The sequence below is a fragment of the Camelina sativa genome, chromosome 11, assembly GCF_030686135.1.
Source record: "Camelina sativa cultivar CO46 ecotype springtype chromosome 11, ASM3068613v1".
NCBI lineage: Eukaryota > Viridiplantae > Streptophyta > Magnoliopsida > Brassicales > Brassicaceae > Camelina > Camelina sativa.
Window position 1 is genome coordinate 38,003,700 of NC_141890.1, and position 27,952 is coordinate 38,031,651.

Consider the following 27,952-nt stretch of genomic DNA (forward strand, 5'->3'; position numbering starts at 1 on the left):
ACATGTGGTGTCAATCATAATTGGGCTTGGAGGTCTACACTTGGGATGGTTTTTAATTTTCAATTTTCTATGATTCTAACAATCAGCAAGAACATAAAGTCATTAAAATTCTTTCTAAATCCTAAACCAATACCTCCCCCTAATTCTAATTTTTTTCCAAATCGATTTTTCTAAAAATAATAAAAAAAATCTCTTTTATAAAAAGGTTTGAAAATGCGGTGAAAATTTTGGTTAATCAACTAAAATTAATTAATGCATAAGAAATAAAACATAAATTGCGTGATTGACAGGAATAATTAAGGGGGAGGTATTGGTTTAGGATTTAGAAAGAATTTTAATGACTTTATGTTCTTGCTGATTGTTAGAATCATAGAAAATTGAAAGTTAAAAATGAAGGATTCTAAGAAATTGTTTAGGAAGTTTTTTAAAATCTTGATGATTTGTTTTTTCTAATCTTGTAAAATCTTTCTATTTGATGAAAGAGTTTTCATGACTTTTGTTATGAAGGAAATGATATAAAATCCTAAACCAATAACATAAAATTTGAATTCATTAACAATCCAAGATTCTTTTGTTTTACTTGAATAACATAAAACTTTTAATGGCTCTATAAAACTCTTAATCCAATAACACTAGATTTATCAAGATTTTAGATAACTTTTTACAAATCCACAACCAATAACACCAAATTTTTAAAGAGTTTTTAAAAGTCTTGATTGAATAACAACATATTTTACCTAACTTTTAAAGTCATTAAAATTCTTTCTAAATCCTAAACCAATACCTCCCCCTAAGTTTGTTTAACTGATAAAATAAATTAATTGGATGAATGGAAAATAGAGCAGATAAGAAGACTCTCCCTAAAATCTTTCAAAGAGAGAGAAAGCTTCACTGATTTCGACGGTGGCTTCCGGCATCGACTGGCTTTCATAGCAGTGTTGGCCGGCTCTTTTTCTGGCATCGGCGGCTTCTACAACGTCGTTGGCCAGCTTTGGCTCCGACATCGGCGGCTTCCTTAGCGTCGGTGGTCGGCTTTGTTTCCGGCATCGGTGACTTCCATAGCGTCGTTGGCTGGGTTTGTTTTGATCGATGAAAACCTTTATCTCTCTTCTCTCTCTAGATCATTCAAAGAGATAAAGGTTTTTATTGTGTTTTTCCTCTCCGGCGACGGCCAACTTCCTCGGTGGCGTTAGCTGGCTTTTGACCAGCACCATTGAATACCTTATCAAGGGTGGCTGGCTTCTCTTCCAGCATCGATGGTTTCAAGCAAGCTTCCGGTGAAGTGCAAAATTTTCCTTGGAAGATTGAAAAGTTGTTGTCTAAAAAACTCGAAAATATGCTATCTATTTTTTTTTTTTGGAAGTTTAATACTTGTAATTATTAAATTTGAAAAATAATACTTGGTTTAATTTTTATTGTCTAAAAAAACCATCGTTTAATTTAAATTGGAAGATCCATACGTTTGACTTAATGCCTGTTAAATCTAATGACATAAGGGTTAACCATGGTTAGGATATTAACCCACGTGATTAATTGGAGGTAAATAAAAGACATTGTTGCCCTCCTTCTTCTTCCCCAAATCTATTTAAAGTTTAAGAACCCTAGAAGCTAAAAAATTCGATTGTCAAATTTGGTTTGAGAGAATGGTGAGCCAAGGTTCAGGGTCTGATGTGAATTCGAGCCAAAGCTGGGGTCCTCTTTGCAGCACGTGTGGTAGAGTTACGACTGTTGCGAAATCATGGACCAATGACAATCCAGGTAGAAGATTCTATAAATGTGTTGTTCATGGATTCTTTAGGTGGGCAGATGAACACTCACCATATGGGTGGCAGAAGGTGAGCTTACTAGAGGCGAGAGAAGAGATCAAGCAGCTGAAGAATCTCTTAGGGCATTGAATGAACAAAAGGTGAGTGGTTCCAACACCAACGTTACAGAGGATGAAGAGAAGAAGAATCTCGAAAATTCAGTAATGACAGCTATTGAGAGGGAAAACATGCTTCGACAGTTCATCTTTCTGTCTTGGGTTGGTTTCATTGTTGTAATTGGGATGATTCTTGCAATGAGGAAGTAGGTTATGTTGGGGAGGTTTCATTGTTGTTGTTTTCAGTTGTTAACTATGTATATCAATGAAATCCGGAAAAAAAAATAATTCCAAAAAACTTGTAATGTCATTCATCCGTAGCCGTTAGTTTGAAAATAGTAGGATCCTACCACCAAAAAAAAAAACAGGATCCTACAACATCCAACCATAAATCATCCTACCAGTGAGTTTAAAACATAGATAGATCATCCTACAAATGAATTTGAATCATCCTACAAGTGAATTTAATCTGACTTCTTCTCAGGTCGCCAAACATCAAACACCTTATCAGACCAAAGAGACATAAAAAAGACCGGCGGTTTTGGAACATCGTAGTACTTGCCACGACCTTTGACTTGTGAATTACCACAACCATTTCCACGTCCTGGAGGACAACCTCGTGCACGTCCTGTACCACTTTTTTTAGTTGTTGGTGGAGCACTTGAATGATGCGGTACTTCTTGGTTTTGTGCAGATTGACTTTGTGCAACAGGTGGTGTCGATTGTCTTTGAGCAGCCTTCCACCTCTTTGGTGCATTGTGGATGCTCCAAGGGTCATCGTGGATGCTCCAAGGGTCATCATTATCCTATAACAATCATGATATCACATTGTTACAATTCAAACTATCATCATACACACACATCTAATTCAGATTACTTACCAGACTTTTTCGTGGTCTGCCCCTTTTGCGTGGAGGAGGTAATTGGACTGTTTGTTGCTTGCAGGTTCCCTTATTGTGACCAATTTGCTTACAGTTGCTACACGTAACAGTTTTACCTTCTCTTGCAAGCTTTGTTGGATTAGTTGATGATTCACCTGGCTCCTTTATCCTATTAAAATTTTTTGGGCGTCCTCGTTTTTTCCTCTTATCAGGTACTTCAATTGGTCCTTTGCCTGTTTTCTCCCACAACCTTTCACCATTTACAGGTTCTATGTTCTCCTTATATGTATCTTTCCAGACATTTGTTTGTAAATGTCCATCAACATAGCTACACATAAAACATAACGTTAGTCGACAATCACATGAAAAAGAAAAAAAGGTTTCGTTAAGCATGAAAAAGAAGTTCGAAGTTACTTACTCTTCTGGATCACGATTGTGTTCTGTGATGACATATATGGCATGTGGACAAGGTATGCATGTGAGCTTCCACTGGTTGCAAGCACATTATCTCTGAAGGAGGTTGACACAGAAGCTACCAGAATCCTCTAATACCTCATATTTGGTCTCACCACTTTTGAGGACTGAGCAAAACTTCGCTGATTTTCGGTTGGCTTCAAGTATCTCCATAATTTTATGAGGAAACCGGGTATTACATTTGTTTGTCATACCAGACAGTTTAGCAATGCACTTCATGGAGATTCTCCTCACTTCCTCAAGCATATTAATAACCGGTAACTTCCTGGCGTCTTTGATTGTTCGGTTGAAACTCTCAGAGAGATTGTTGCACACATCCTCACAGCTTGAATGGTAGCTGAAAAACGCCCTACACCATGTACTCGGTTCTATTTTCATCAAATCCTCAGCAGTAGGTGGATCATATACTTTCAAAGCTTCCATATTATAAGAGAAATCCCCAACTGTTGCACTGTATACGATGGCCCAGAAAAAACTCTCATGTGTGTAGTCACCATAAACCTTCTTCCAATTGGCATATATGTGTCGAGCATAATGCTTATCCTCTGCATTTGGAAGCAAATCAGATATTGCATTGATTAACCCATTTCTCTTGTCTGACATAACAGTCAATCCATCGCCAACTCCCAAATCCAAATCTGTCTTTAGCTTATCAACAAACCAAGACCATGACTCATTGTCCTCAACTCTGACTATTGCCCAAGCAATAGGATAAATCCTATTGTCTGCATCCCTTCCAACAGCTGCTAGAATCTCACCTTTCAATTCCCATTTCAGAAATGCTCCATCAATTCCGATAATAGGACGACAGCAATTCTTCCATGTTCTTCTAAGCGCCGCAAAACAGACATAGAACTTGTCAAATTGTTGCTTACCACTCACCTGCGGAATGGTTACAATCTCTGTGTGAGTACCCTCGTTAGACAGCTTCAGCTCTCTCTCGTAGTCCCACAACTTTGCAAACTGTTGTTTCTATGTTTGTATCACCAAATCAAACGCTATCCTCCTTGCTTTTTGGCAAATCCACTTAGAGACTGATATCGTGTACCTCATCATTATCTCATCCTTGATGTCGGTCCAACTCAAAGACGGTCTTCTTCTTGCTTCTTCTCTGAATAACCTACCAATTACACCCAGTTTCAACATCCTTGCTTTTCCACTCACAGCATGGTTATGGATATCAACATATGTCTTCACTGACCATCTCCCTACACGCTTATCCACAGAACAATAGATCTTCCAAGGACATGTCCCATGTCTGCATATTGCCGCCAACTGTGTCTGACCCCATTTACAAAGCTTCACATCATAATTCATCTTCAATATATACCTTAAAAGTTGATCCTTGAATTCCTCTCCATTACGAAACATCTACTTTATCCACAAGTACGATGGCTTATCCTTTGAGTAACTAGCTCTTGATACTTCTCTTTCATAGCGGTCAAAAGCATCCCACTCTTCATTTGTGTCCATAGTAGGCTCCAGACGCTCAACATCCATGCATTGTCTCTCAAATTCTTCCTCCTCCTCTTCACGCACTGCATCTTCTACAGCCTGACGAGCAGCTTCTTCCTCAGCTTCTACAGCAGCCTCTCCCTGATCCACATCATCAGATTGTCTATTAATCTTTTCGTAAAAAGCCCTAAACAGAGGATCATGCTCACCCCCAAAAACTTCTTCTAGTGGATCATCTCCTTGATCCTGTCCTTGCTCATGTCCTTGCTCCTCATCAACATCAGCGGTTTTATCTCCATCATGTTCTTCATCACACATCTCAGGCACTTCAACATCACACTGCTCACCAGGCTGAGACAGAGGAAATGGAGAGGGTTGAGACACAGCTTGTTGGATGAATATGTCGACTTCGCCACCACTCTCAGCTTCAGCACACAACATTCTAATACCACTATCTCTGTCTGTTTCGATAACTCTTGATGAAGATATGTCCTCATTTGGTAGCTTGTACCATACTTGTTCCACTGCCCTCGATACTCCATTCTCTGCGCAGAACTCATCGAAGATTGACCAAGTCATCAAGTCTGGATCAATCAACATGGCTTTAATCTCTTCTCCTCCAACGTACATAAAAGACCCATCCTTATGTGTGACATCTCCTCTGAAGTGAATATTTAGTTTAATTTGATCGAACCCACTGCAAAAAGAAAAGAAAAATGTTCAGATTAGCCATTGAACCCTAATTCCTAAACCAATTGAACCCTAATTGAACCCTAATTTTAACATCCAATTGAACCCTAATTAAAAACCCAATTGAACCCTAATTCTAACACCCAATTAAACCCTAATTAAAAACCCAATTGAACCCTAATTCAACACCCAATTGAACCCTAATTCAACACCCAATCGAAAATATCCCTATCCCCAATTGAACTCGAACCCTAAATCGTGACCCACTCAAACCCTAATTCAACACCCAAATCGATTATAAGACAAATTCAACCTTAAATCAAGACCCAATCGATTATAACCCCAATCGAACTCGAACTATCAATCGCGACCCACACAAACTATCAATCGCGACCCACACAAACTATCAATCGCGACTCACTAGAACCCTAAACATTGAAGTTAAAACGCAAATCACATACCTATCTCTCTGTCGTTAACGCATCGAAGACATCACAAATTCAACGAAAATCGCAACTAATCAGACGCTAAGATTCATCGCAATAAACGGATTTAGGGGTTTGCTCGTTGAGAAGAAGAAATCGCCTTTAGGGTTCTTAGAAACAAAATTGATTTGGGGGTAAACTAAAAGGGCAAAAAAGTACTAATTAACCTCCAATTAATCACGTGGGTTAATATCCTAACTATGGTTAACCCTTCCGTCATTAGATTTAACAGGCGTTAAGTCGAACATATCTTCCAATTTAATTTAAACGATAGTTTTTTTAGACAATGAAAATTAAACCAAGTATTATTTTTCCAATTTAATAATTACAGGTATTAAACTTCAAAAAAAATAGATGGCGTATTTTTCGGGTTTTTTTCCCGTAAAAAAATATAAAAAATCTGCTATTTCTAGATACTTCTGAGTTCTTACCCAGTCGATTACGGTTTAGTTCAATTCATTGAGTTACCAATCTAATAACCGATTAAATGTGTGAACCGGCTTTATATATATATATATATAAAAATCAATCTCCTCAATATTTTTTCTCATCAATCTCCTCGTCTCCACAAATCTCCTCCTCGTCAAACTCCGTGTCGTCTCTAAAAATCCGAAACCAATGTCGACGGTGAGAAAAATCACTCTAAAGAGCTCCGATGGCGAAAACTTCGAAATTGAGGAAGCGGTGGCGCTAGAGTCACAAACCATCAAACATATGATTGAAGATGACTGCGCTGATAACGGTATCCCTCTCCCAAATGTCACCAGCAAGATCCTTTCGAAGGTGATTGAGTACTGCAAAAAGCATGTCGAAGCTGCTGCTGCCAAATCCGAAACCGCCGTTGCTACTGCTGCGACTACTACTACCGTCGCGTCTGGTTCTAGTGATGAGGATCTTAAGACTTGGGATTCTGAGTTTATCAAAGTTGACCAGGGCACTCTCTTCGATCTCATCCTGGTTTGCCTTCGATTTATTTGTTTTTTTACTCGGTGGTGGTTGATTTTTTTTTTCATTTCTAGGGTTTCAAGATCTGGGGTTTCTAATTGAGATATAATGTATAGTGTTCGTGGGAGAGATAACTTAATTTGCTTAGGTTTTGAAATTTCCATTTCTGATTTGAGGTGTAATTTTAGGGTTTTGAGGGAAACTAAATTGGTTTGTAGGAGACTCCAGTCTTGATGTTGTTAGATATTTTCCAAATTTCAGATCTGAAACGGTTTTTGAGATCTTAATTATCTTGAGCTACAAATTAATTACCAATTCTTTCCAGTATCATATCTGGTTAACTCTTTTGTCTGGTTAAGAAAGTTTCAAAGACAACTAATTTTTTAGGTTTTGTTAAGATCGATTTCTAATTTCTGGTTTTCTTATTAGGGTTTTGAAATCCCAATTTTCAGATTTGAAGTTTAGTTTGGTTCATAGGAGACGCAACTCCAGGTTTTGTTAGATATTTTTTCCAAATTTCATATCTGTAACGGTTTTGAGGTGTAATTTCAGGGTTCTTGGGGGTTCAGAACTTTTAGGTTTTATGTAGATTACTTTACCAATTTCAGTTTGAGTAGAATACTGTTTTCAGTATCTTATCTGGTTAACCCTATTGTTGTCTGATAGAGAAAATTTCAAGAGTTTTGTTGAAGACCACTTATGAGTTCTTTGCATATCTGATCAAATTAAGTCAAACATGGCAATCTATGTGTGCACACAGTTCAGTATATCTAATTTGCTTGAACCATAAAGCTTTACATATCTTATCAAATTAGCATTGAAGCATAGTGTCCAACAATGGCATATATTCTTTCATTCAAGCTCATGTTCCTTGTTCTGTCTTAAACATTGGATAATATTGATTTGTTTTGGGATTTGCTTGAATTCCATCGTTGTTCTGAAAATTTCAAGCAGCTGATGAGAAAACATGAATCTAAATTTTTTTTTTTTTTTTGTAACACCTTGTAGGCTGCTAACATGACATGTTGTGTTCTGTTTTCATAGGACTCGTTTTCATTACTCTCTTTGTGTGGACCCAATATGTTTGATTTACTTAAACCATGAAAGAACTTCCAATTTTATTCTGAACGCTGGAAACATCTTAATTTGGTTTCTTTCTGACTCATTTCAGGCTGCTAACTACCTGAATATCAAGGGGTTGTTGGACTTGACCTGCCAGACAGTAGCTGATATGATTAAAGGAAAAACCCCAGACGAAATCCGCAAGACGTTCAACATTAAGAACGACTTCACGCCAGAGGAAGAAGAAGAGGTTCGTCGTGAGAATCAGTGGGCGTTTGAATGAATACAGATGAAGACCTGGTTGCTGTCTCGTCCTCGACCCATTGTGTCTCCCTGTCTTATCTTATGACTTTGACTATATATATATCCATTCTCTTCTCTGTGTTGGTCCAGCTATGACATTGGGTCGGATATTATGCTATGCATGTTAAATTCAATTCAGTACTTAACTGCCAAACATATGGAAGTTGTTGCCCAAAGGAGAATATTATCTTCTGTTAAATTTTTAATCATTTTAGATTGGGAGCGACGTGCTAGTAATAAGAACCAATTTGGAAAACAAACATAAGTGATAAGATTATTGTAAATAAATGCCTATACAAGCACACACAAGAAAATGATAGATAATTGCGATACAAGAACCTCTGCCTTAATCTTTAGAAAGGCCCATTCATAAGTAATCAAGGTGACGAGAGAAAGAGAAACATAAAATGTAATAACTTGCTGTTGGAGGCGTAGATTGAGATTCTAGCGAACCCTTCTGCAGTTAAGTCTGACCTCATTACCATTCCCACTGATACTACTCATCTTGATCATGGATTTCACAAAAGCCCTCTCGAACTCTTCGTTGGAACTCGCGTACTTTGCCACTAGTTTCTTAGTAGAGGGCACTGCGAGAAGTGCTTCGTCGGATGAGAATAGTGACTTGCCTTGCATAAGCATCTTGTAGTAGATATTGTCGAATGACGACACGGTTGCATCCATGGTCGCTCCAGCATTCTTCACCGTGTTGTGCGCTGGGCATACTCCCTCCAACCTTGATGCGAACGATGGGTTTAGTGTTGGATCAACCTCCTTTTGTGTGTTGAAGTTGTGGAGCCTATTCTGAAATGATGAGCAGTGGGCGAATCCTAGCGTATGTCCCCCTGGAATTTCATTCAACATTCCCAATTTATACCACTTTACATAAATAATTAAGAGCATCTAAACTATATTTGGACTTTAGTTAGAAATCAGTATCCCATTCACTTATTTTAAGGAATTAAACTATTCTTTGTTTCATATAGTTTATGTTACATCTTTATGGATACCTTTATACCACCTAACAAGTTTATAAGATATCTTACGCAAATATATTTCAGGTGAAGGAGAGAATGTAGAATACCAGAGAGAACAACAAGGTCATGCATAGAGAGGCCTCTTTGGCCAAAATTTTGACGTAGTTGAGAGATGTTGAAAGTAGGAGCTGGTAGTTGTCTTGTTTCTATTGCCTTTGATATTCTTCCATCTTTTCTCCCTTTCGGCACTTCCCATGTAGGCCCTCCTGACTTTTAACAACATCCACAATGAATATTTTAATTAAGTGGATCACTATAATCATCATAAAAAGATAGTAATATATCTGGAATATGATGAGATGGAGGGAGACTTACGAGAGCGACAGCGTCTCTTGCAGCGAGTGAAAGAATGTCGGCACAAGAGACGATACCGGGACATTGCTCTTCTAATGCCTTCTTTGCATTGTCAATCACATAAAACGCATGGAGTGATATGTTAGGAGGTCCATCTTTCTCTGCTTTGTTCTTTCCCTTGGAGTCTAATAGAACTGACCCATCACATCCCTTTAATGACAAAAAAACATTCACCAACAACGTTATTTAGAAAATAAAACACATATAATATTGAAAGATAACAAGAATATGTGGTGTGTAAGTAGTTAGTACCCTGACGAAGCAGTCGTGGAAATGCATCCTCAAGAGCGCAGCAGGAACTGTTTTGTCGTTTGACATGGCTTTCTTGACTGCATTGGTGACAATGTGGTCAGCTTGTGGACATGAATGGTCGTAGTAGTGAGGACTGAGTGCTTGGACGTCTAAAGAAACCACTAAGACGACCATGAGAAGGAGATTGAGGAAATGTGCATTCATTTCTGAATTCTTTTCGAAATTTTTAATTACTTCAAAAACAAATTTATCAAAATCTTTCTTGACAAATGTATTAAAGAATATGTTGGTGGTGGCTTATGTGATGATATATGGAGAACATTTTATAGGCATAGTTAAAGGAATTTAAATTTTTGGCAGATGGAGTTGTTAGTGAGATGATAAGGTTGTTAAGCAAATTAGGTCATGGAGACAAGACTCGTTTTGGTTGTGGTGGAGTTGATTCTAAGATTTAATAATTAAGATTCCTGAAAAGGACACAACAAAACAAAGGAAAAAAGGTTCAATACAACAAATAACATGTGTGGTACGAGAGAGTTATTGGGTAAGTAGATATATATTAACGAATTTTTTAACCAGATTTGCCATTTAATATTGAAAGCTCTAAACAACCAAGTAGACACGATTTGGTTGCAGTGGAGTAGAGTTGAAGCAATTGATAATTTAGATTCCAGAAAATGACAGTCCAAAACATATAAAATAACTTGACTAGAGCAATAATTTATGTGTGGTGTGGTACGTGAGATATTTTGTCTACGTGAAAAATTAACGAATTTTTGTAAAAGTCGATGGATTCGGACATTTGACATTACAACTCTAAACAACCAAGTTTGCTTTTAAACATATTCAAACTACTAATAAGTATGTTTTTTTCTTTAATAAATGTGTGGGACTTGAGATTTTTCTGTCAACGTGAAGATTAACGAATCTAAAGTTTATGGATTTTGACATTTGATATTACAACTCTAAACAACAAGTCTGCCTTTAAACATATTCAAACAACTAATAAGTATGTTTTTAATAATATAAAAATAACCTACCAAATACTGTCGAATCAAAGAAACAAAAAACACATGATTGGTTATTTTGATTGAAGAAAAGCAGAAGCCACGGTGTCTCAAACGGTATCTCATGGACTTTGTTGTCCACAAATGCAAATGTTTTGTGGATGACTGGATGCCTCTTTCTTCTTCTTCTTCTTCTCGTACGTTTTTTTTTTTTTTTTTTTTTTTTGTTTAGTCAAATTACCGTTGGTTACACCATAACTTTTTCTGGCACTTTCGTTTTATTCGATCATAAACTAGTTTTTTTTTATTTTGCTAAAAGCATAAACTAGTTATTTTAGAGACAATCTTGTGCTATTAATCTAGGAACATAAATCTCGAATTTTCCATGGGTCATTTGATTCATATAAAAAGATAATAATAACAAAGTTTTCAACATGTTAATTAATAATAAACTATAGAACTTTGATACTTTGCTGACGAGGCCTAGCGATTCCAAAGGCGATTTTTACAATTAGGGGTTCTTTGCTTTTTTACCACGTTTGCCGATGACGACGGCTTCTCCTAGCCGGCCGGAGACTGCTCCTCTCCTAGGGGATGGAGTTGTTTCTACGCAGGTTGTAGGGTTGCCATCGGAAAGAAGTTTTGATGCAGTGGGGGTGAGGGAACGATTGGATGACAAAAGGATGGATATGAATGGGCAAACCTTGGCGGGGGTTGTTGAAGGTAATCCTGGGGATACTTCAAAGGATATTGTTGAGCCTCCGATTAAGAAGAAATCGTATGCTCGTGTTACTCAAGGATCTCAGCGTCGGGGCTTTACTCAGCAACGCATGGAGTTCTCTGAGGTGAATGGTCAAACAAGGGTGAAGGTTCCTAAGGAGGTTTTGGTGGATGCAAAACCTCTTTGGGAAGATTTTCTGATTGGTAAGTTTTTGAGTTTGAAAGCACCTCATGTAGGGAAAATTCACATGATTGTGAATAAGATTTGGAGGTTGGGAGACACGTCTTCGCTAATTGATGTGTATGAGGTCGATGACTCTACTGTTAAGTTTCGTATTCGCAACGAAGCTATGCGGCGTCGGATTCTTAACAGAGGGATGTGAAACATTATGGATATTCCAATGTTGGTGTCTAAGTGGACACCATTGGTGGAAGAGGCACAACCAGCGCTGCGATCTGTGTCACTTTGGGTGACGCTGAAGAATGTGCCTTCAACAATGTTCACGGAGAAAGGGTTGGAGTTTTTGTTTAGTGCGGTCGGGAAGCCGATTCGTCTGCATCCCACGACAGAATCCTGTACTAAGTTTGATGAAGCAAAAATGTTGGTCGAAGCGGATTTAACTCGCGAGTTGCCAAGAGAGTATGTTTTTATGGGTGAGGAGGATAGAGAGTTAGAATCAACTGTTCAATACTCATACCCTTGGTTGCCTCCACGGTGTACTGGGTGCAGTAAATGGGGACATCTGAGCTCGACTTGTCTTGTTACCGAGACAACGGTTGGCCAAAGGTCCTCTCCGTCGGTAGTAGCAGAGAGTGAAACAGCGAAAGAAACAATGGTACCTCCTACTGAAGCACTGACTGTACCAGTTGATCTTTCTAACGAGGTCTCGGTCTCCGGCACAGCTGGAGCATTGGCTAAGGGCCCTGCTGTGGAGGAGAAGGATGCGTGGATAATACCTAGAACTAGTCTTAGTCCAGGGAAGAAACAGGTAGGTCTCCCGTTGGTTCTGCTCACTACTTCGTCTAATACTTTTGCGGTCTTAGAAGAAGCAGAGGACCCAGAGGAAACAGAGGATTTGGAAAAAACAGAGGAGATCGAAGGAATTGGTACGGCTGGTTCAAAGGGCAAGGTTTCTCCTCCTCTTGTTGAAGACTCTGCACGCGTTTCAATCTCTTCTACACAGGGAGTCAAGGCTCGAGACAAACCTAGTGAGTCATCATTGCGTCCCTCTCTTTCGAGAGACTCAAAAACGGCTCATAAGGTGATTCAACAATCTTCTTCTCAATCCGTAAGGAATCCACAAAAGGATCAGAGAAGGAACCCCCCTAAATTAAATTAAAATGTCTATGTTCTGTTGGAATGTACGTGGTCTGAACAAATCTACTAGGCATTCCGTAATAAAGAAGTGGGTTGATGATGGTAAGTTTCAGTTTGGATGTTTATTGGAGACTAGAGTGAAAGAAGGAAAAGTGTCGCGGCTGGTGAACAAGGTGTTCAAAGATTGGTCTTTACTAACTAACTATGAGCACAATCACTTGGGGCGCATTTTGGGTGGTTTGGAGGGGCAATGTGAGGCTTACTCCGTTTTATAAAACTGATCAACTAATAACGTGTCAGTAAAATTAGAGGAGCAGGAGGATGAGTTTTTCTGTTCTTTTGTTTATGCGGCAAACACTGTGGAAGGTAGAAAGGAGTTGTGGACAGATTTGAGAGCACACCATGCTTCTCCGATTGTTCGTAACAGGCCTTGGCTGGTTCTAGGTGATTTTAATGTGACATTGGAGCTCGATGAGCATTCCGGGGTGGATACTCGACCTGTGTTATGTCCTGGGATGCAAGATTTTCGATCAGTTGTTAATGACTGTCGGTTAAATGATTTGGCTTACAATGGTCCACTGTTTACTTGGAGTAATAAACAGGATGGTAACTTGATCTCGAAGAAACTGGATAGAGTGTTAGTTAATGCTCACTGGTCTTCTACGTTTGTGCACTCGTACAATGTATTTGAAGCATGTGGGATCTCTGATCATTTGCGGTGTAGAGTTTTGTTGCGTGGAGTTGCAGGAGCAAGTATTTCCCGACGGCCTTTCGAGTTTGTCAATGGGATTGCAGAGATGGAGGAGTTTAAGCCTCTTGTAAAGGATTTCTGGGACGAAACTGAGAATATTTACTTGTCAACATCATCTCTTTACCGTTTTTCAAAGAAGCTCAAGCTGTTAAAGCCGCGTATCCGTTGTTTAGCAAAGAAGAAGATGAGTAACTTATCCAAAAGGACAAAGGATGCTTTAGAGGAGCTGTGTCTTAAGCAGGAGGCTAATTTAGCTTCTCCATCTGATTTTGCCATGGAGCAAGAGAAAGAAGCTTACACACGTTGGGACCACGTTTCTGCACTTGAGGAGAAATTTTTAAAGCAGAGGTCAAAATTGCATTGGCTCCAAGTGGGAGATCGCAACAACAAGGCTTTTCATAGGGCTGCAGCCGTTCGGGAGGCAGTGAATACAATGCGGGAAATTGTAGCACAAGATGGCTGAATGCTAAAGACCATAGAGGAAATTAAGGAGGAGGCTATGTCTTTTTTCCAATCCTTTCTGCAGTCTATTCCAGCGGATTATGAGGGGATATCAGTGGATTGTCTTGAAGACCTGTTGTTGTTCCGTTGTTCAGAAGAGGATAGTAATTGGCTCACCAGGGTGGTAATGGGAAAAGAGATAAAAAGGATTTTATTTGCAATGCCAAGTGACAAGTCGTCGGGACTGGACGGCTATACGGTGGAATTTTTTAGGGCAGCTTGGGATACTCTTGGGGCTGAATTGGTTGTAGCGGTGCAGTCCTTTTTTGCTAAAGGTTTTCTCCCAAAAGGACTCAACTCGACAATATTAGCACTAATTCCGAAGAAAAAGGATGCCAAGGAGATGCGAGACTATCGACCAATCTCATGTTGTAATGTTCTTTATAAAGTCATCTCGAAAGTTATTGCCAATAGACTTAAGCGTATCTTGCCTAAGTTTATTGCTGGAAACCAGTCAGCGTTTGTAGCAGATAGATTGCTTATTGAAAATGTTCTCTTGGCGACTGAGCTTGTTAAGGACTATCACAAGGACAATATCTCGACAAGATGTGCAATGAAAGTAGACATCTCGAAAGCTTTTGACTCCGTCCAGTGGTCATTCCTGTTTAATGTTTAAGAGTGCTGCATTTCCCTCCTCAATTTATCCATTGGATTTCTCTCTGTGTCACTACGGCTTCTTTCTCGGTCCAGGTGAATGGGGAGCTTGCAGGTTACTTTTGTAGTGCTCGGGGACTGCGTCAGGGCTGCTCTCTCTCACCATATCTTTTTGTCATCTGTATGGATGTGCTCTCTAAGTTGTTAGACAAAGCAGCAAGCTCACAGGAGATTGGATATCACCCACGTTGTAAAAATCAGCGTTTAACAAACCTCTGTTTTGCCGATGACCTCATGATATTATCTGATGGGAAGGTCCGATCAGTGGATGGTATAGTCCAGGTTTTGAATCTTTTTGCAAAATTTTTAGGCCTAACGATTAGTATGGAAAAAACAACTTTGTATCTAGGAGGAGTTTCACCCGAAAACAGTGAACTATTGGGTACTCGGTATAGATTTGGCTTGGGACAACTATCGGTTCGATATCTTGGTCTCCCTCTAATAACTAGACGTCTAACTACATCAGATCTCTCCCCCTTGTTTGACCAAATCCGTAATAGAGTAAGTACGTGGACGGTACGTACCCTCTCCTTTGCAGGTCATCTTGACCTAATACGTTCGGTGTTATGGAGCAGGGTGAGTTTCTGGATGAGTGCCTTTCGGTTGTCGAGGGAGAGCATTCAAGAGCTGAACAGTATATGTTCTGCTTTCTTATGGTCAGGACCGGATTTAAATACAAAGAAGGCCAAGATGACATGGTCGGAGGTGTGTAAGCCTAAGTATGAAGGTGGGCTAGGCCTGAGATCATTAACAGAGACAAACAATGTAAGTTGTTTGAAGTTGATTTGGCGGTTGATCTCTGGAGGTACATCATTGTGGGTCCAATGGTCTCGCATGAATTTATTTAAAGAAGGCTGTTTCTGGTCAGTTAAACCTGCATCTTTCTCGGGATCCTGGATGTGGAAGAGTTTGTTGAAGTATAGAGAAGTGGCTAAAACTTTTGTACAGGTGAAAGTTAATAATGGTGCTCTCACATCGTTTTGGTATGACAATTGGTCGACTCAAGGGTGTTTATTGGATAAAGTTGGCTTAAGAGGTATGATTGATATGGGGATTCGAGAGCATATGACTCTCCAGGATGCCTGGAATCAATGGAGGCGAAGGGTTCATCGTATGGCATTGTTATATGATATTGAGGATACTCTGCATCAGGCGTATCAAAGCAGAACACTTCAACCTGATACTGTCTTGTGGCGGGGTAAGGGTGATGCTTATAAGGCCGTTTACTCTACAAAAGCTACATGGAACCATATTCGAACGACTTCAAACCAAGTTGCTTGGCATAAGGGGGTTTGGTTTGCTCATGCAACACCAAAATTTTCTTTTTGTACCTGGCTTGCAGTCCATAACTGTCTGTCAACTGGGGATCGGCTGGTCACTTGGGGCAATGGTTGTAATGTGAGCTGTGTTTTTTGCTCTGTTCCGGTGGAGACAAGAGACCACTTATTTTTCACCTGTCCTTATACCACTGAAGTTTGGTCAGGGATCGCAAAACCTCTATATAGAGCTCGTTTTGCTATTTCATGGTCACCGCTACTCGACTTTATCTCTGGTACTCATTCTGATCGGGTAAATGGCTTTCTACTTCGATATATTTTCCAACTCACCGTCTACTCTGTATGGAGAGAGCGCAACGCCAGGCGACATGGGGAGGTGCCTACTTCTGCGATGGTTCTTATTGGCTGGTTAGACAAGCAAATTAGAGCTCAACTGCTAGCTATTGAGCGCATGGGAGATCGGCGATATGCAATGGGACTACAGACATGGCTTGCAACACGTTACTAAGGAGAGTGTATACAGTCTAATAGCACTTTTTATTTTATTAATCTAAGCTAATGTTTTTCCAACCAAAGCAGATGTAAAACGCTATTTTTTTGTTTGAATATAATTTAATATTTATTCAAAAATAATAATAATAATAATAATAAACTATATGATATTATTTGGAACTGGAGAGAATATAAGACGAGAGTGTGGAAGGAAACACATGAAATGGAGATTCCAAAAGAAAAGATTATTCCCAGACATGCTAGTATCAAATATAATTTTGATGGCTCTTCGAAAAAAAGCTAAACTTTTGTATGGTTTATGATTTTAAATGTTTTTTGATAAAATCATTTTAAACGAACACACTAAATCTATTTGATTAATATAAATGAAAAATTAGCTACTATTTCTTATCACATAAAACTCTTTTTTTTTTTGTATCACAAAAAGGTCTTACGTTTTTTACATAGTGCAAAGCGCTTTACTTACTCAGTATATTATAAACTTACCTAGAATTAGACTAGTCTATATATACATTTTCGAAGTACATTTAGCAAATAAATTCTGAAGTTGCTACCTATTTACAAGACTGTCATTATATTAAATATTATTAATTTATAATTTACGATTTATTAAATTAAATTATGATAAGATTTTTGATTTTTGTAAACAATTATTCCCACTAAATCGCAACTTTCCTAAAAAATCGAAATCATTACTATTTACTAATTTGAATATTAATTAAATAAATATAACATTCCCTAAACTTGAAAATCATATCTCTCCCTAATCAAAGTAATAATGCATGATTCCTAGCATATTCTTTAATAAAACTGATTACACAGATTTTTCTCCCTAATTAGTTGCTAACTGAAATACTATTGCCTTGGAGAAGAAATCATAATCGACCCTATAAATATTTTACACCTAAACGAGAATTATCATCACCGAATACATAACACCCACAACTTACTGAAAACCATTAGATACACCTTTGAACATTGATTTTGAGCTTAGGGATGAAAGGTGACCTTTGCATACTATTTAGTTTTCTCTATATTTATGTTGTTGTTATAATTGTCATATTTTCTGATTTTCAATACTAATATTTTGACATAGTGATGAGAGAATGGCGAGTATGTTGTGGGGTTATTTTGCCGATCAAGTTTTTAGAGCCTGTCAAAAATCTGAGGGAAGCATTGTTGTTTGTCTGCTCAGATTTTACAACATAAGTGGCTACAAAAGTAAACACATCTTCCGGTTAGACTCATTTATGATTAAATAAGATCAATGATTGTGTCATTGCTTACATAATCTTTATCATGACAGGTGTTAAGTTTTTATCTAATTCTCTTGATGGTATTCAACTCCATGTCAATCCACTACGGCCTCAAGTAAATCAATGTTCTGTTATTGATTTTTTTGTTTATTCTATTCGGAGATATGTTCTTGCAATAATATATATATCGTTTATCTTATGTCAAACTATTAACCATATATATTTTTTTTATTTTTGATTGTGGATCCAGAAAACTTGCATGATCCAGTGAAGAAACTGATTGGAAAGACATTTCTCTTTATTGTATGTGTTGGAAAAGAGAACATATGGAATGGTAAAAGAAATCTACAAGGTGTGGAAAGTAATGTCGAAAGATGATCTTCTTAAATCATCACAAATAAGGATATGAAATCGATTAACCAAAAGTCAAGAACTGCGGAGATGTCGGAAATGGACCAATGAAAATAAAGAAAAAGATAGATAGATTTGTTTTCTGAGACTAGAGTGATCCAGGCAAAACAAAAACAAAAACATACTTTAAAACAAAAGCAAATTACGATTTCACAAAAAAAATCCAATTACAAAAATATATATATATATATATATATATAAGTTATTAGTGATATTGCAGTTGTTGTTTTTCTGCTTATAAGACATACTGGCTCCAAACTTAATAACCAAAAATTTCAATGGGATTTATCTATACACATATATTTCCCAAAATTTCAATAGGGAATAAGATATTACTTCAATGTATATAATTTTACATATCTTATTACCTTAATGGGGAATAAGATCAACAAGATTTCAGATGAATAAATGAATCAGATGTTAAAAAGACATACAAAAATTATACTATACATATATTTTAGAATATTACAATATAATAACAATACTACTATCTTTAAATCAAAAAATATAAAGAAACATACAGTCTTTTTCTTCAAGAAATCACTACTTAATGAATTATACGATATAGTTCCTATAGTAAAAAACAATAAATTTCAAACAAAACAATTTTCACACTACCTAATAGATATATATTTGTAAGGTTATACATTTTTAAAGTAAAAAGCTTTAGTTATGTATATAATTAATTTATAAAATAAATTATATGAACTGTTTTTTTAATTATATATATAGTCCCGCGATGTACCGCGGGTAAATATCTAGTCGTAATGCATTTTGCTAACAACTTATCAACGATAATTTGGTTAGCTTTTTCTGTTCAATGGTAACTGTCCGAGAAAATATACGAAGATGAATTTTACATGTAAAAAGATTGATTATGATTAGGGGTGTCAATCGGACTGGCCCGGTCCAGCCTGGCCCGAAACCAGTAAAGCCCGCATATGTTTGAGGCCGACCCGGTCCGGCCCAAAATATTTCCGAACCTATATTTCAAAGACCGAGCCCGGCCCTAACAGGGTTACAGGGGTTTTCAGGCTTTTTGGGCTTATCTTACCGATCAATAATTCTTTTTGTTGGATGAATATATTTTTATCTTTATTGGATTTTTTTTACATCTTAATGCATTGTAAAACAAATCAATCAAAATTTTAATAACTCATTTACATTCACTACAAACAACTTAATATAAAAGAAAAAGTTAAAAACTAAATAAAATTTTATACTTTAACCAAATAAAACTATATATAATTCATATAAAATATCATATATAAAATTTTTAAAAGTATTAAGCAAAGTTATTAAGTAAATATGAAAACTAGGATTAGAGTTTTAAACTTTATTTAAAATAAATCATTAATCAAATATTGCAATCAAATAAAAACGTTAACAAAAAAATACAAATATATTTGTTAAAAGGCTTTTCGGACTGGCCCGAGTCCGGTCGGGCTAAGCCCGAAAAACCCTATAGCCCAAACTGGCTGAGCCCGAAATGCCCGATTTTTCTGGACAAATATATTTAAGTCCGAGCTTGGTATTTTTCAAGGCCGGACCGGACCAGCCTGCGGGTTTTGGCCCTAATTGACATGCCTAATTATGATGCACAAAAAAAAATACTTCTAGTAATCCTGTTCCATAACATCCTCTGTTTGATACTTCAAATCCTATAAAAGAAGAAATAACTTTTTGGATAATTACTAGTAGAACTAGATTAGAACCCGCGGTGAAACAAATTATTTATAACTAAATCATTTAAATTATAAGTTGTATTTGTTGGTTAAATATGTTATATTATATAATAATTAATATTTTATGATTTAAAGTTTAAATCATATAATACTGCAATATAATTTATTTTTGACATAATATTTATTAATCAATTTAAATAAATATGTCTATTCTTGGATACTGGTAGTGTTAACAAAATAATGAAATGATGTTTTACCCGTTTAACATCAAACTAATGAAATTTTAAATTTATATGAATATCGACAAAATCCGTTCCGCTATATAACTCTGTCCCGAGATATTTTAACTCGCAGTATATAAATATAATCTTAATTTTTAATATTTATTGTTTTTTATTATAAATATTAGATTGAGTTGATATGTTATTTATTAAGGTTGTAACCATTTACATTTTATAAGTTTGACGCTTCATATAAATTTTGAATATTTATAATATTTGGAATTCTTAAAATGGTTGAGTATTTCTCATATTTGAAGTTTCGTAAAATTTTAAATATATTATTTATATTTTAAAGGTCTTCTAACTTTTTTTAAAAGTTGAAATATTTATAATATTTGAACTTCTCATAAAGTTCAAATATTTATAATATTTGAAACTTCATAAACGTTTAAATAATGTTAATATTTTTAACATTTTATAAAGTTTAAATTTCAAAAAAAATATAAATATTTATAATATTTAACTTTAAAAAAAATTAGAATAAAGAACTGGAATAAACCAAATAAAAGTTTTTTAAGTTTGAATGCCTAATAAATAAAGTTTTCTACTCATTTGTATTATGAATCATTTTGGTCTCTTTTATAGTATGACTCTGAACTATTGCCCAATTTTTTTAGGCGATGTAGGATATTGTACCCGTATTTTTTTATAGTAAGATATGTCCATTTTTAAAAATTTGTATTACATCATATGCAGGAAAAAATCATAATTTTTATTAACTAATTATATAATAATTCAAGATAACTTAAATATAAATTCAAATAAAAATTAAAGGAAATTATATATTTATGTTTGAATGAGGTAGAAAGATTTTCTTATTTTTTAAATCTTACCTATAATTAATTTTAAAATTTTTGGTAACTAATATTAAAATCAATGCATTAAATGTAAAAATTTTCCAAAAAGTATTTTTGAACAAAAACTACTGCAAAAATACTAGTATAGATCTCGGTACTATTTCTTGATGGCCAAAAATATTCAAGAGCAAATCTGTATGCTCTAAAACAACGGAGGTATGTGAAATTGTGAATCCAGGTCCAAAAAGTAAATTCATGGATCCATATAAAAATACATATATTTGGATCGATTATAAGCATAAAATATCATTTAACAATATGCATAAATGATACTATTATTATGGTTATTGTTAGTTTCTTTCAAATTTATGTCTATAATACTTTTTATTTTCATACAAAGAAACTAGTAAAATATTATATTTTTGAATTCTATGTACGTATTTACTTACTTATTTTAGTTAATTTTACAGAAGTATGTATTACAAAAATATCTTAAGTTTTGGAGCATTTATGCATCTAAATCTTAAAATTCCTAAATATGGCTTAATGTCTTTTAGATTTTTATAACATTCTAAATATTCCACAAGCAACATAACAAAGATAATTAACAACTTGTAAGAAAAATTATGTGTACAGTAATTACCATAGTTTTGATGATTTTTATAACATTCTAAATATTCCACAATTTTGCTATTTGATAATTCTTTTCCTAAACATCGAACCTCGGAGATAACTTTTTGTTAAAGTGGAGAGCAACTTCGTTTAGTTTGTTAGTGTAAATGCGGATGAGGCAATAATAAAGTGCACAAAGTAAATAACACAAGAGCTTTGTTAACGAGGTTCGGTTTTTTTTACTCCCCGGACCACGTTCAGATTTCGATTTCACTAGAACAAGAAAGCAAATACAACCTATTCGCAAACGCGTAAATTAAGCACAACCCTCTTAATTCACCGCTCCGTTCTATAACATGAAATCTTAAGGATAAATCTTTACCCTTAACTAAACTCACACCAAACCTAGATTTAAACCAAGATAACCTAACCTTGGGCTAAACTCCCCCTGAGCCTAGACTTCAGATCTTCAACTCTCTTGAGCAACTTTCATACACACGTCACACCGACGAACAAAGAAGCTTGAACAACATAAGCACCAAACCGTGAAACTAAGCCTCACACAAACACAGAAAGCTCTCTAGGATTTATCTTTATGCATCAAATCTCTTGTCTCTCTAGGACGTGCCCAACACCTCCTTATATACCCATCAAAACTTCCTAATCACCATAGGAGAAGATTTCCAAATTTCATAAGAAAATGCCTTTTTCTTTTGCTATTTTCCTTTTCCTTGTAAAACTTCAATTTAATTAACCAAAGAAATAGTAGTTTTTCTCTTCAATTTATCCCCAAACCGTCCTTCAATATTGTCTTCTCAAACCTTTTAGAAACTTCTCAGACACATAAAACAACAACAATCATGTATCACGTCCTGAATCACACAGACACTAGTTCAGACAAACCAATACATCTTCATTCTCCCCCTTTTTAACTATGCTTGTGAACTCATCAGTTCAAACACTTAAACACCATCACCAAACACATCTTCATTCTCCCCCTGAATGAGTCACAACATGGTCAAAACTAACTGGAAAATTCTCTCCGCTTTGCAATACGCGGTTGATAGCCTAGTACACCACCTCCATTGTAATTATCTTTTCTAACCCATATCTTGTTGCGAATTAGACCTCCATATTTAACCTCTTGAATAAACCTGAAACAATTCCTCTTAATATGTCCTTGAACTCCACATTGATAACTTGTAGGACCATGAAACCTTACATCAAAAGCATTCTCCATGCGGCTCCTCTCTCTCAACAATCTGAAACACCTTGGTCTAATATGCCCAACAACACCACAATGATGGCAAACAGGTCGAAACACTTGTCTAGGTGCATTCTCCAATTCAGAAATTTTTTTACCATGCTCTTTCAAATATACAGTCTCTGAAGCACTCTTTGAAGCATTCTTTGAAGCAGTCTCTGTTACCGTTGCAGTTTCTGATGTAGACGTGATTTTTCCACTTGAAACAAACACGAGATCTGATTTTGAAACTTTTCCTTCAAATCCAAGTCCACACTTATCAGTCTTGCCAATACTCAGAATGTGATCCAACTTCTTTGTACCATTATTAAGCATTCTCAAATTCCTTTGAGTTTCTTCAAGTTGCACTTTAGCTTGTAATGCTTCTTCTCCCTTCTATGTTGCATGTTTCTCTGCTTTAACGACTTTAGCCTCTAACTCGAGCTTCTCCTTAATCAAAACTGAATTTTCTTTAATTACCTTAAGCCAATGTGCATACAACTTCTCATAACTCTTACCAAGTTCTTCATAACTCATATCCTCTGCATCACTATCACTATCAGATTCATGTTCAGATGCAGTTGCAGGTTTTGCTGCAGATTCAGAAGCAGTTGCAGACACTGATGCAGACGCTGATTCAGAACTATCTTCAAAAGTTGTAAACGCCACAAAATTCTTCAGTTTTTCTTCTCCATCTGAATCAGTTTCAGAATCACTATTAACAACATTCATAGCATTCTTCTTATGCTTTTGTAGATTGGCACAATCAGATCGTACATAACTGTATCCTTTGCATTCAAAACATTGAACATTTTTTAATGAAGTCTTTATCTTTTCACCCATTCTACTTTTCTTCTCTTCGCCCTTACGCTTCAGAAATTTAGCAAATTGTTTTGATAACATAGCCATTGAATCTTCACAAGATGATACCTTAAGAGCTACTCCAATGTCAACTTCCTTCTTTATTGCTTCCTTAACTTGATCATCTTTCTTCTTTACTCCTTCAGCTTCATATGCTCTACTTAATTCAAAAGCTTTAAGAATCCCAACAAACTCATCAAAAGCCATCTCATCTAAATTATGAGCTTCTTCAACTGCAGAAATTTTTGACTCAAATTTTGCAGGCAATGATCGCTTCAGCTTCTTCACAAGCTTTTTGTCTTTGTACTGTGCTTTCCAAGAGCAAAAGCCTCATTAGATATATCACATAACTTAGCACTGAACTCAGCCACAATTTATTTTTCTTCAATCCTTAGATTCTCAAATTGTGATGCCAACATATCCAACTTAGTTCTCTTAACACTTGAAGTACCCTCAAACATATTCTCCAATGAATTCCACGCTTTCTGAGCTGATACACATTGAGAAATCAACTTGAAGTGGCTTGAATCAATAGCATTGTAAATCGCTGTCTTGGCTGTCGAATTACAACTTGATAGCTTTTTCTCTGCAGCAGTCCACTTATCTCTTGGCTTAAGACTCTCAACTCCTTGATCATCCACAACTTTAGGAGGCTCCCAACCAAGCTCAATCGAATTCCAGCAATCTTCATCAAGGTTACTAATAAACGTTTGCATACGAATCTTCCAATATCCGTAATTCATTGAATCAAGCAACGGTGGTCTTAACATAGACGTGCCTTCTCTGTATGAATTCATCACAACTGATTCAAAGCTCTGCCTTACTTCCTGAACTACCCTCACCCTTGATCTACCCGAAACTAGACTAAATCTTTATTGAGAACCCGCTCTGATACCACTTGTAAATGCGGATGAGGCAATAATAAAGTTCATAAAGTAAATAACACAAGAGCTTTGTTAATGAGGTTCGGTTTTTCCTACTCCCTGGGACCACGTCCAGATTTCGAATCCACTAGAACAAGAAAGCAAATACAACTTATTCGCAAACGCGTAAATGAAGCACAACCCTCTTAATTCACCGCTCCGTTCTATAACATGAAATCTTAAGGATAAATCTCTACCCTTAACTAAACTCACACCGAGCCTAGATTCAAACCAAGATAACCTAACCTTGGGCTAAACTCCCCCTGAGCCTAGACTTCAGATCTTCAACTCTCTTGAGCAACCTTCATACACACGTCATACCGATGAACAAAGAAGCTTGAACAACACAAGCACCAAACCGCGAAACTAAGCCTCACACAAACACAGAAAGCTCTCTAGGATTTATCTTTATGCATCAAATCTCTTATCTCTCTAGGACGTGCCCAACACCTCCTTATATACCCATCAAGACTTCCTAATCACCATAGGAGAAGATTTCCAAATTTCATAAGAAAATATCTTTTTTCTTTTTGTTATTTTTCTTTTCCTTCTAAAACTTCAATTTAATTAACCAAAGAAATAATAGTTTTCCTCTTCAATTCATCCCCAAACCGTCCTTCAATATTGCCTTCTAAAAACTTCTCAAACACATAAAACAACAGCAATCATGTATCACATCCTGAATCACACAGACACTAGTTCAGATAAACCAATACATCTTCAGTTTGAGCACTTTCTCCTCAATCTCTCATGAATTGTTCTGGTTACGGGTACATATCCAACTGGTACTGCTCCATGTCCATATATTTCCTATATATATAGGAATCTCAAACTGATTCTAGTGAAGTGTTTGCTACTAAATTTTGTAATGTTAAACCGATCGAGAACAAAAAAAAAAGTATTATGTAAAATATAAAATGAAACTGACTTAATCAAATTTACCCTGACAAATTTAGATGCTAAATAAGCCAAAATTAGCATATCAGATTCTGTTATATTTGAGGGAGCCGTATATGTATGAGCAATATCATTACTGCTGGCTACCACAAGGTAAAGACTATTTTAAACCTTTGTTTTTTTTTTACATTCTTGAAAAAAATTTAGTTGATCTGATAAAGATACCACTCTCTGGAGTAATGCAAGGAAATAAATGAATGAAAAGACTAAAACTTTATAAAAGTTACACAAATTTTTAGAGAAAATTTTAAGTGTATTAAAAGTACCACTAGTTTAGCTGTTAACGGATCATAACCAGAACCACCTGAAGCAAAATTTATACACTTAGAGAAGATCTTCACTTTTCAGCTTTGGATTTAAGTATGCTGGTATTGTCTTCGTTATTCCTAGTCTTTCCGCTGCCATATATTGGTATTAAACAAAAAAAGATATATCACCACCATAAATTATCACGACATATATCACAAATACAATGACCATCACTTGACTCGTTAAGTAACAAAATGATTATATGGCATTAAACAAAAATAGATATATCACCACCATAAATTATCACGACATATATCACAAATACAATGACCATCACTTGACTCGTTAAGTAACAAAATGAAGCATTCTTTTTAATTAAAAATATATAAAGCCTTTAAATAAGAAACATGGCATTAGCAATATGTGACATTATAAAACGTCACAATTAAGAAAAATAAATATGCACTTTTAGTCCAAGATCATGAGTGAATTTTAGTTATTTGGTCAGTTTCACCAATTCTACTTAATTATTGCAAAACATGTGTTTTTTCCGTAACGTTCTATTTTTAAACAGACACAAAACTTATTAAATGGGATTTTCCTCATGTGGCGTCCTAAGTCACCATACAGTTAACCGAGTAATAATAGCGTTTGTTAATTTGATGGTTTTTATTGGTAAAATGTTTTTTGTTAAAAAAAAAAAAAAAGTCGTAGAGTTTATATAGTAGTTATAGGTACAATTTAAAGGTATCTATAATTAAACAGAAACAATTAAGTTTATGGAAGAATTAGCGGTTTTCCCTAATTTTCCCTTGTAATACTATTTGTATGTATGGGTTTTTAATTTCTACTTACCCGTATGAACATGTGATCACATTTATTAAAGTTTACACACACACATATATATATATATATAGTATATTTAGTTACCAGAATAATAAATAAATAAATGTTTGGAAGTATATTTGTTTATGTTTTTAGTTTAAAAGGTCTTACATTTGCTTATATTTTAGATTTGAGTTTTCAGCTTTGTTTTTAATATCTTATGTTTTTTTTCTTTAAGCCTTAGATTCCAGAAAATTCTCGTTTTCCACTGGCTACAACTCGAGGGATATTTATATTGTCTGCCAGCTTACGTTTTTATTTTTCTGGGTTTTGTATTTCATCTTTGGTACTAAAACTAGTACATTAATAAATTTATGACAAGGAAAAACATATCATGTTATATTATGTTCATATTTTCAGGCTTTTTTGTCAGCAATTTAAATAATACTCTATGTTTTTTGCCATTTATTTTATTCAATTAAAAATAAGTGATTTGTAAAAGAAATAAAATGAAAGAATACTTACCCACGATATCAGATGTAACTCTTCACAAGGAAAGTTACATTTTAATGCTGTCCGGAGATTGTTATTGTTTCCACTACCCACTATTGAGTCTCCAAATGTTATGACACCATAATTAGTAACATTCGGCGGTAGTTTTATTGTACCCATTTTATAATATGATCAATCCAGATATGCATATATAATAAATTTCGTTAGATACATAGTGATCAGTCCATATAATTTAATCCAAACCAAATCAAAAATACTCAAATCTAAAACTAAATCTAAATGTTAACGTAACAAAAAAATATTGTTTTAAACCACAATTTCTTTAAAGACTACAATATATTTGACAAAAACTTATATCCGAACCTAAACCGTACCACTACATATATTATAAGGTTTTAATTTTGATACAGTTACTCAAAAATCAAAAACCAAAATACCAGAAAAAATCGAATCAAAATGAACCGAAATGAAGGTTAAACATCCTTTGCAACATGAACCTAATTTAGGGAAAAAAAAAGAAACTAGTTTTCCGATTCCTTTTCTTACATAATTGTGTCTAACTGGCATCTAAGAAGTAATTGTACCAATAATTCAAATTTAATTTAACCTTTTACAAAACAAAATGTACCATTCAAACCCATTTTTGTAAGAAAAGAATTGGAAAACTAAATTCCTTCCAACGCTACAATATTGTACGACCATATCGATAATTTACCAATATAACACATGAGTTTATTGTCCTTGTATAAACATGAAAATTCAATGGACATAAAAATAAAAGGAAACAAAGCAATCAATGAAA

General features: G+C 35.5%; 2 protein-coding genes, 1 long non-coding RNA gene and 3 pseudogenes across 3 annotated transcripts; 3 read left to right on the forward strand and 3 right to left on the reverse strand.

Annotated features, from left to right (window-relative positions):
• Positions 1-1,643: 1,643 nt before the first annotated feature.
• LOC147935106 (uncharacterized) lies at positions 1,644-2,071 on the forward strand (annotated as a pseudogene).
• A 254-nt stretch (positions 2,072-2,325) lies between these two features.
• On the reverse strand, positions 2,326-6,066 carry LOC104728666 (uncharacterized; annotated as a pseudogene).
• A 294-nt stretch (positions 6,067-6,360) lies between these two features.
• Positions 6,361-8,312, forward strand: LOC104725258 (SKP1-like protein 1B). Its single transcript, XM_010443887.3, has 2 exons — positions 6,361-6,803; positions 7,963-8,312. The coding sequence occupies exons 1-2, from the start codon at positions 6,465-6,467 to the stop codon at positions 8,134-8,136; spliced, it is 513 nt and encodes a 170-aa protein (XP_010442189.1). The 5' UTR covers positions 6,361-6,464; the 3' UTR covers positions 8,137-8,312.
• A 91-nt stretch (positions 8,313-8,403) lies between these two features.
• Positions 8,404-10,490, reverse strand: LOC104725259 (peroxidase 64). Its single transcript, XM_010443888.3, has 4 exons — positions 9,797-10,490; positions 9,506-9,694; positions 9,238-9,400; positions 8,404-8,998 (listed from the first exon to the last, which is right to left on the reverse strand). The coding sequence occupies exons 1-4, from the start codon at positions 9,998-10,000 to the stop codon at positions 8,601-8,603; spliced, it is 954 nt and encodes a 317-aa protein (XP_010442190.1). The 5' UTR covers positions 10,001-10,490; the 3' UTR covers positions 8,404-8,600.
• Positions 10,491-10,868: 378 nt separating this feature from the next.
• LOC147935107 (uncharacterized) lies at positions 10,869-18,301 on the forward strand. The gene is made up of 4 exons (XR_015571243.1): positions 10,869-11,000; positions 17,634-17,758; positions 17,844-17,908; positions 18,044-18,301. It is a non-coding gene; the product is annotated as an uncharacterized LOC147935107 (long non-coding RNA).
• A 4,302-nt stretch (positions 18,302-22,603) lies between these two features.
• On the reverse strand, positions 22,604-24,480 carry LOC147935108 (uncharacterized; annotated as a pseudogene).
• Positions 24,481-27,952: the final 3,472 nt, after the last annotated feature.

Coding starts and splice junctions, on each gene's coding strand:
- LOC104725259 (XM_010443888.3), bottom strand. CDS start 10,000: ATGAATGCACATTTCCTCAATCTCCTTCTCATGGTCGTCTTAGTGGTT. Junction 9,695..9,796: donor TCCACGACTGCTTCGTCAGG/GTACTAACTACT, acceptor TTGTCATTAAAG/GGATGTGATGGGTCAGTTCT. Junction 8,999..9,237: donor TGACCTTGTTGTTCTCTCTG/GTATTCTACATT, acceptor ATGAAATTCCAG/GGGGACATACGCTAGGATTC.
- LOC104725258 (XM_010443887.3), top strand. CDS start 6,465: ATGTCGACGGTGAGAAAAATCACTCTAAAGAGCTCCGATGGCGAAAAC. Junction 6,804..7,962: donor CTCTCTTCGATCTCATCCTG/GTTTGCCTTCGA, acceptor GACTCATTTCAG/GCTGCTAACTACCTGAATAT.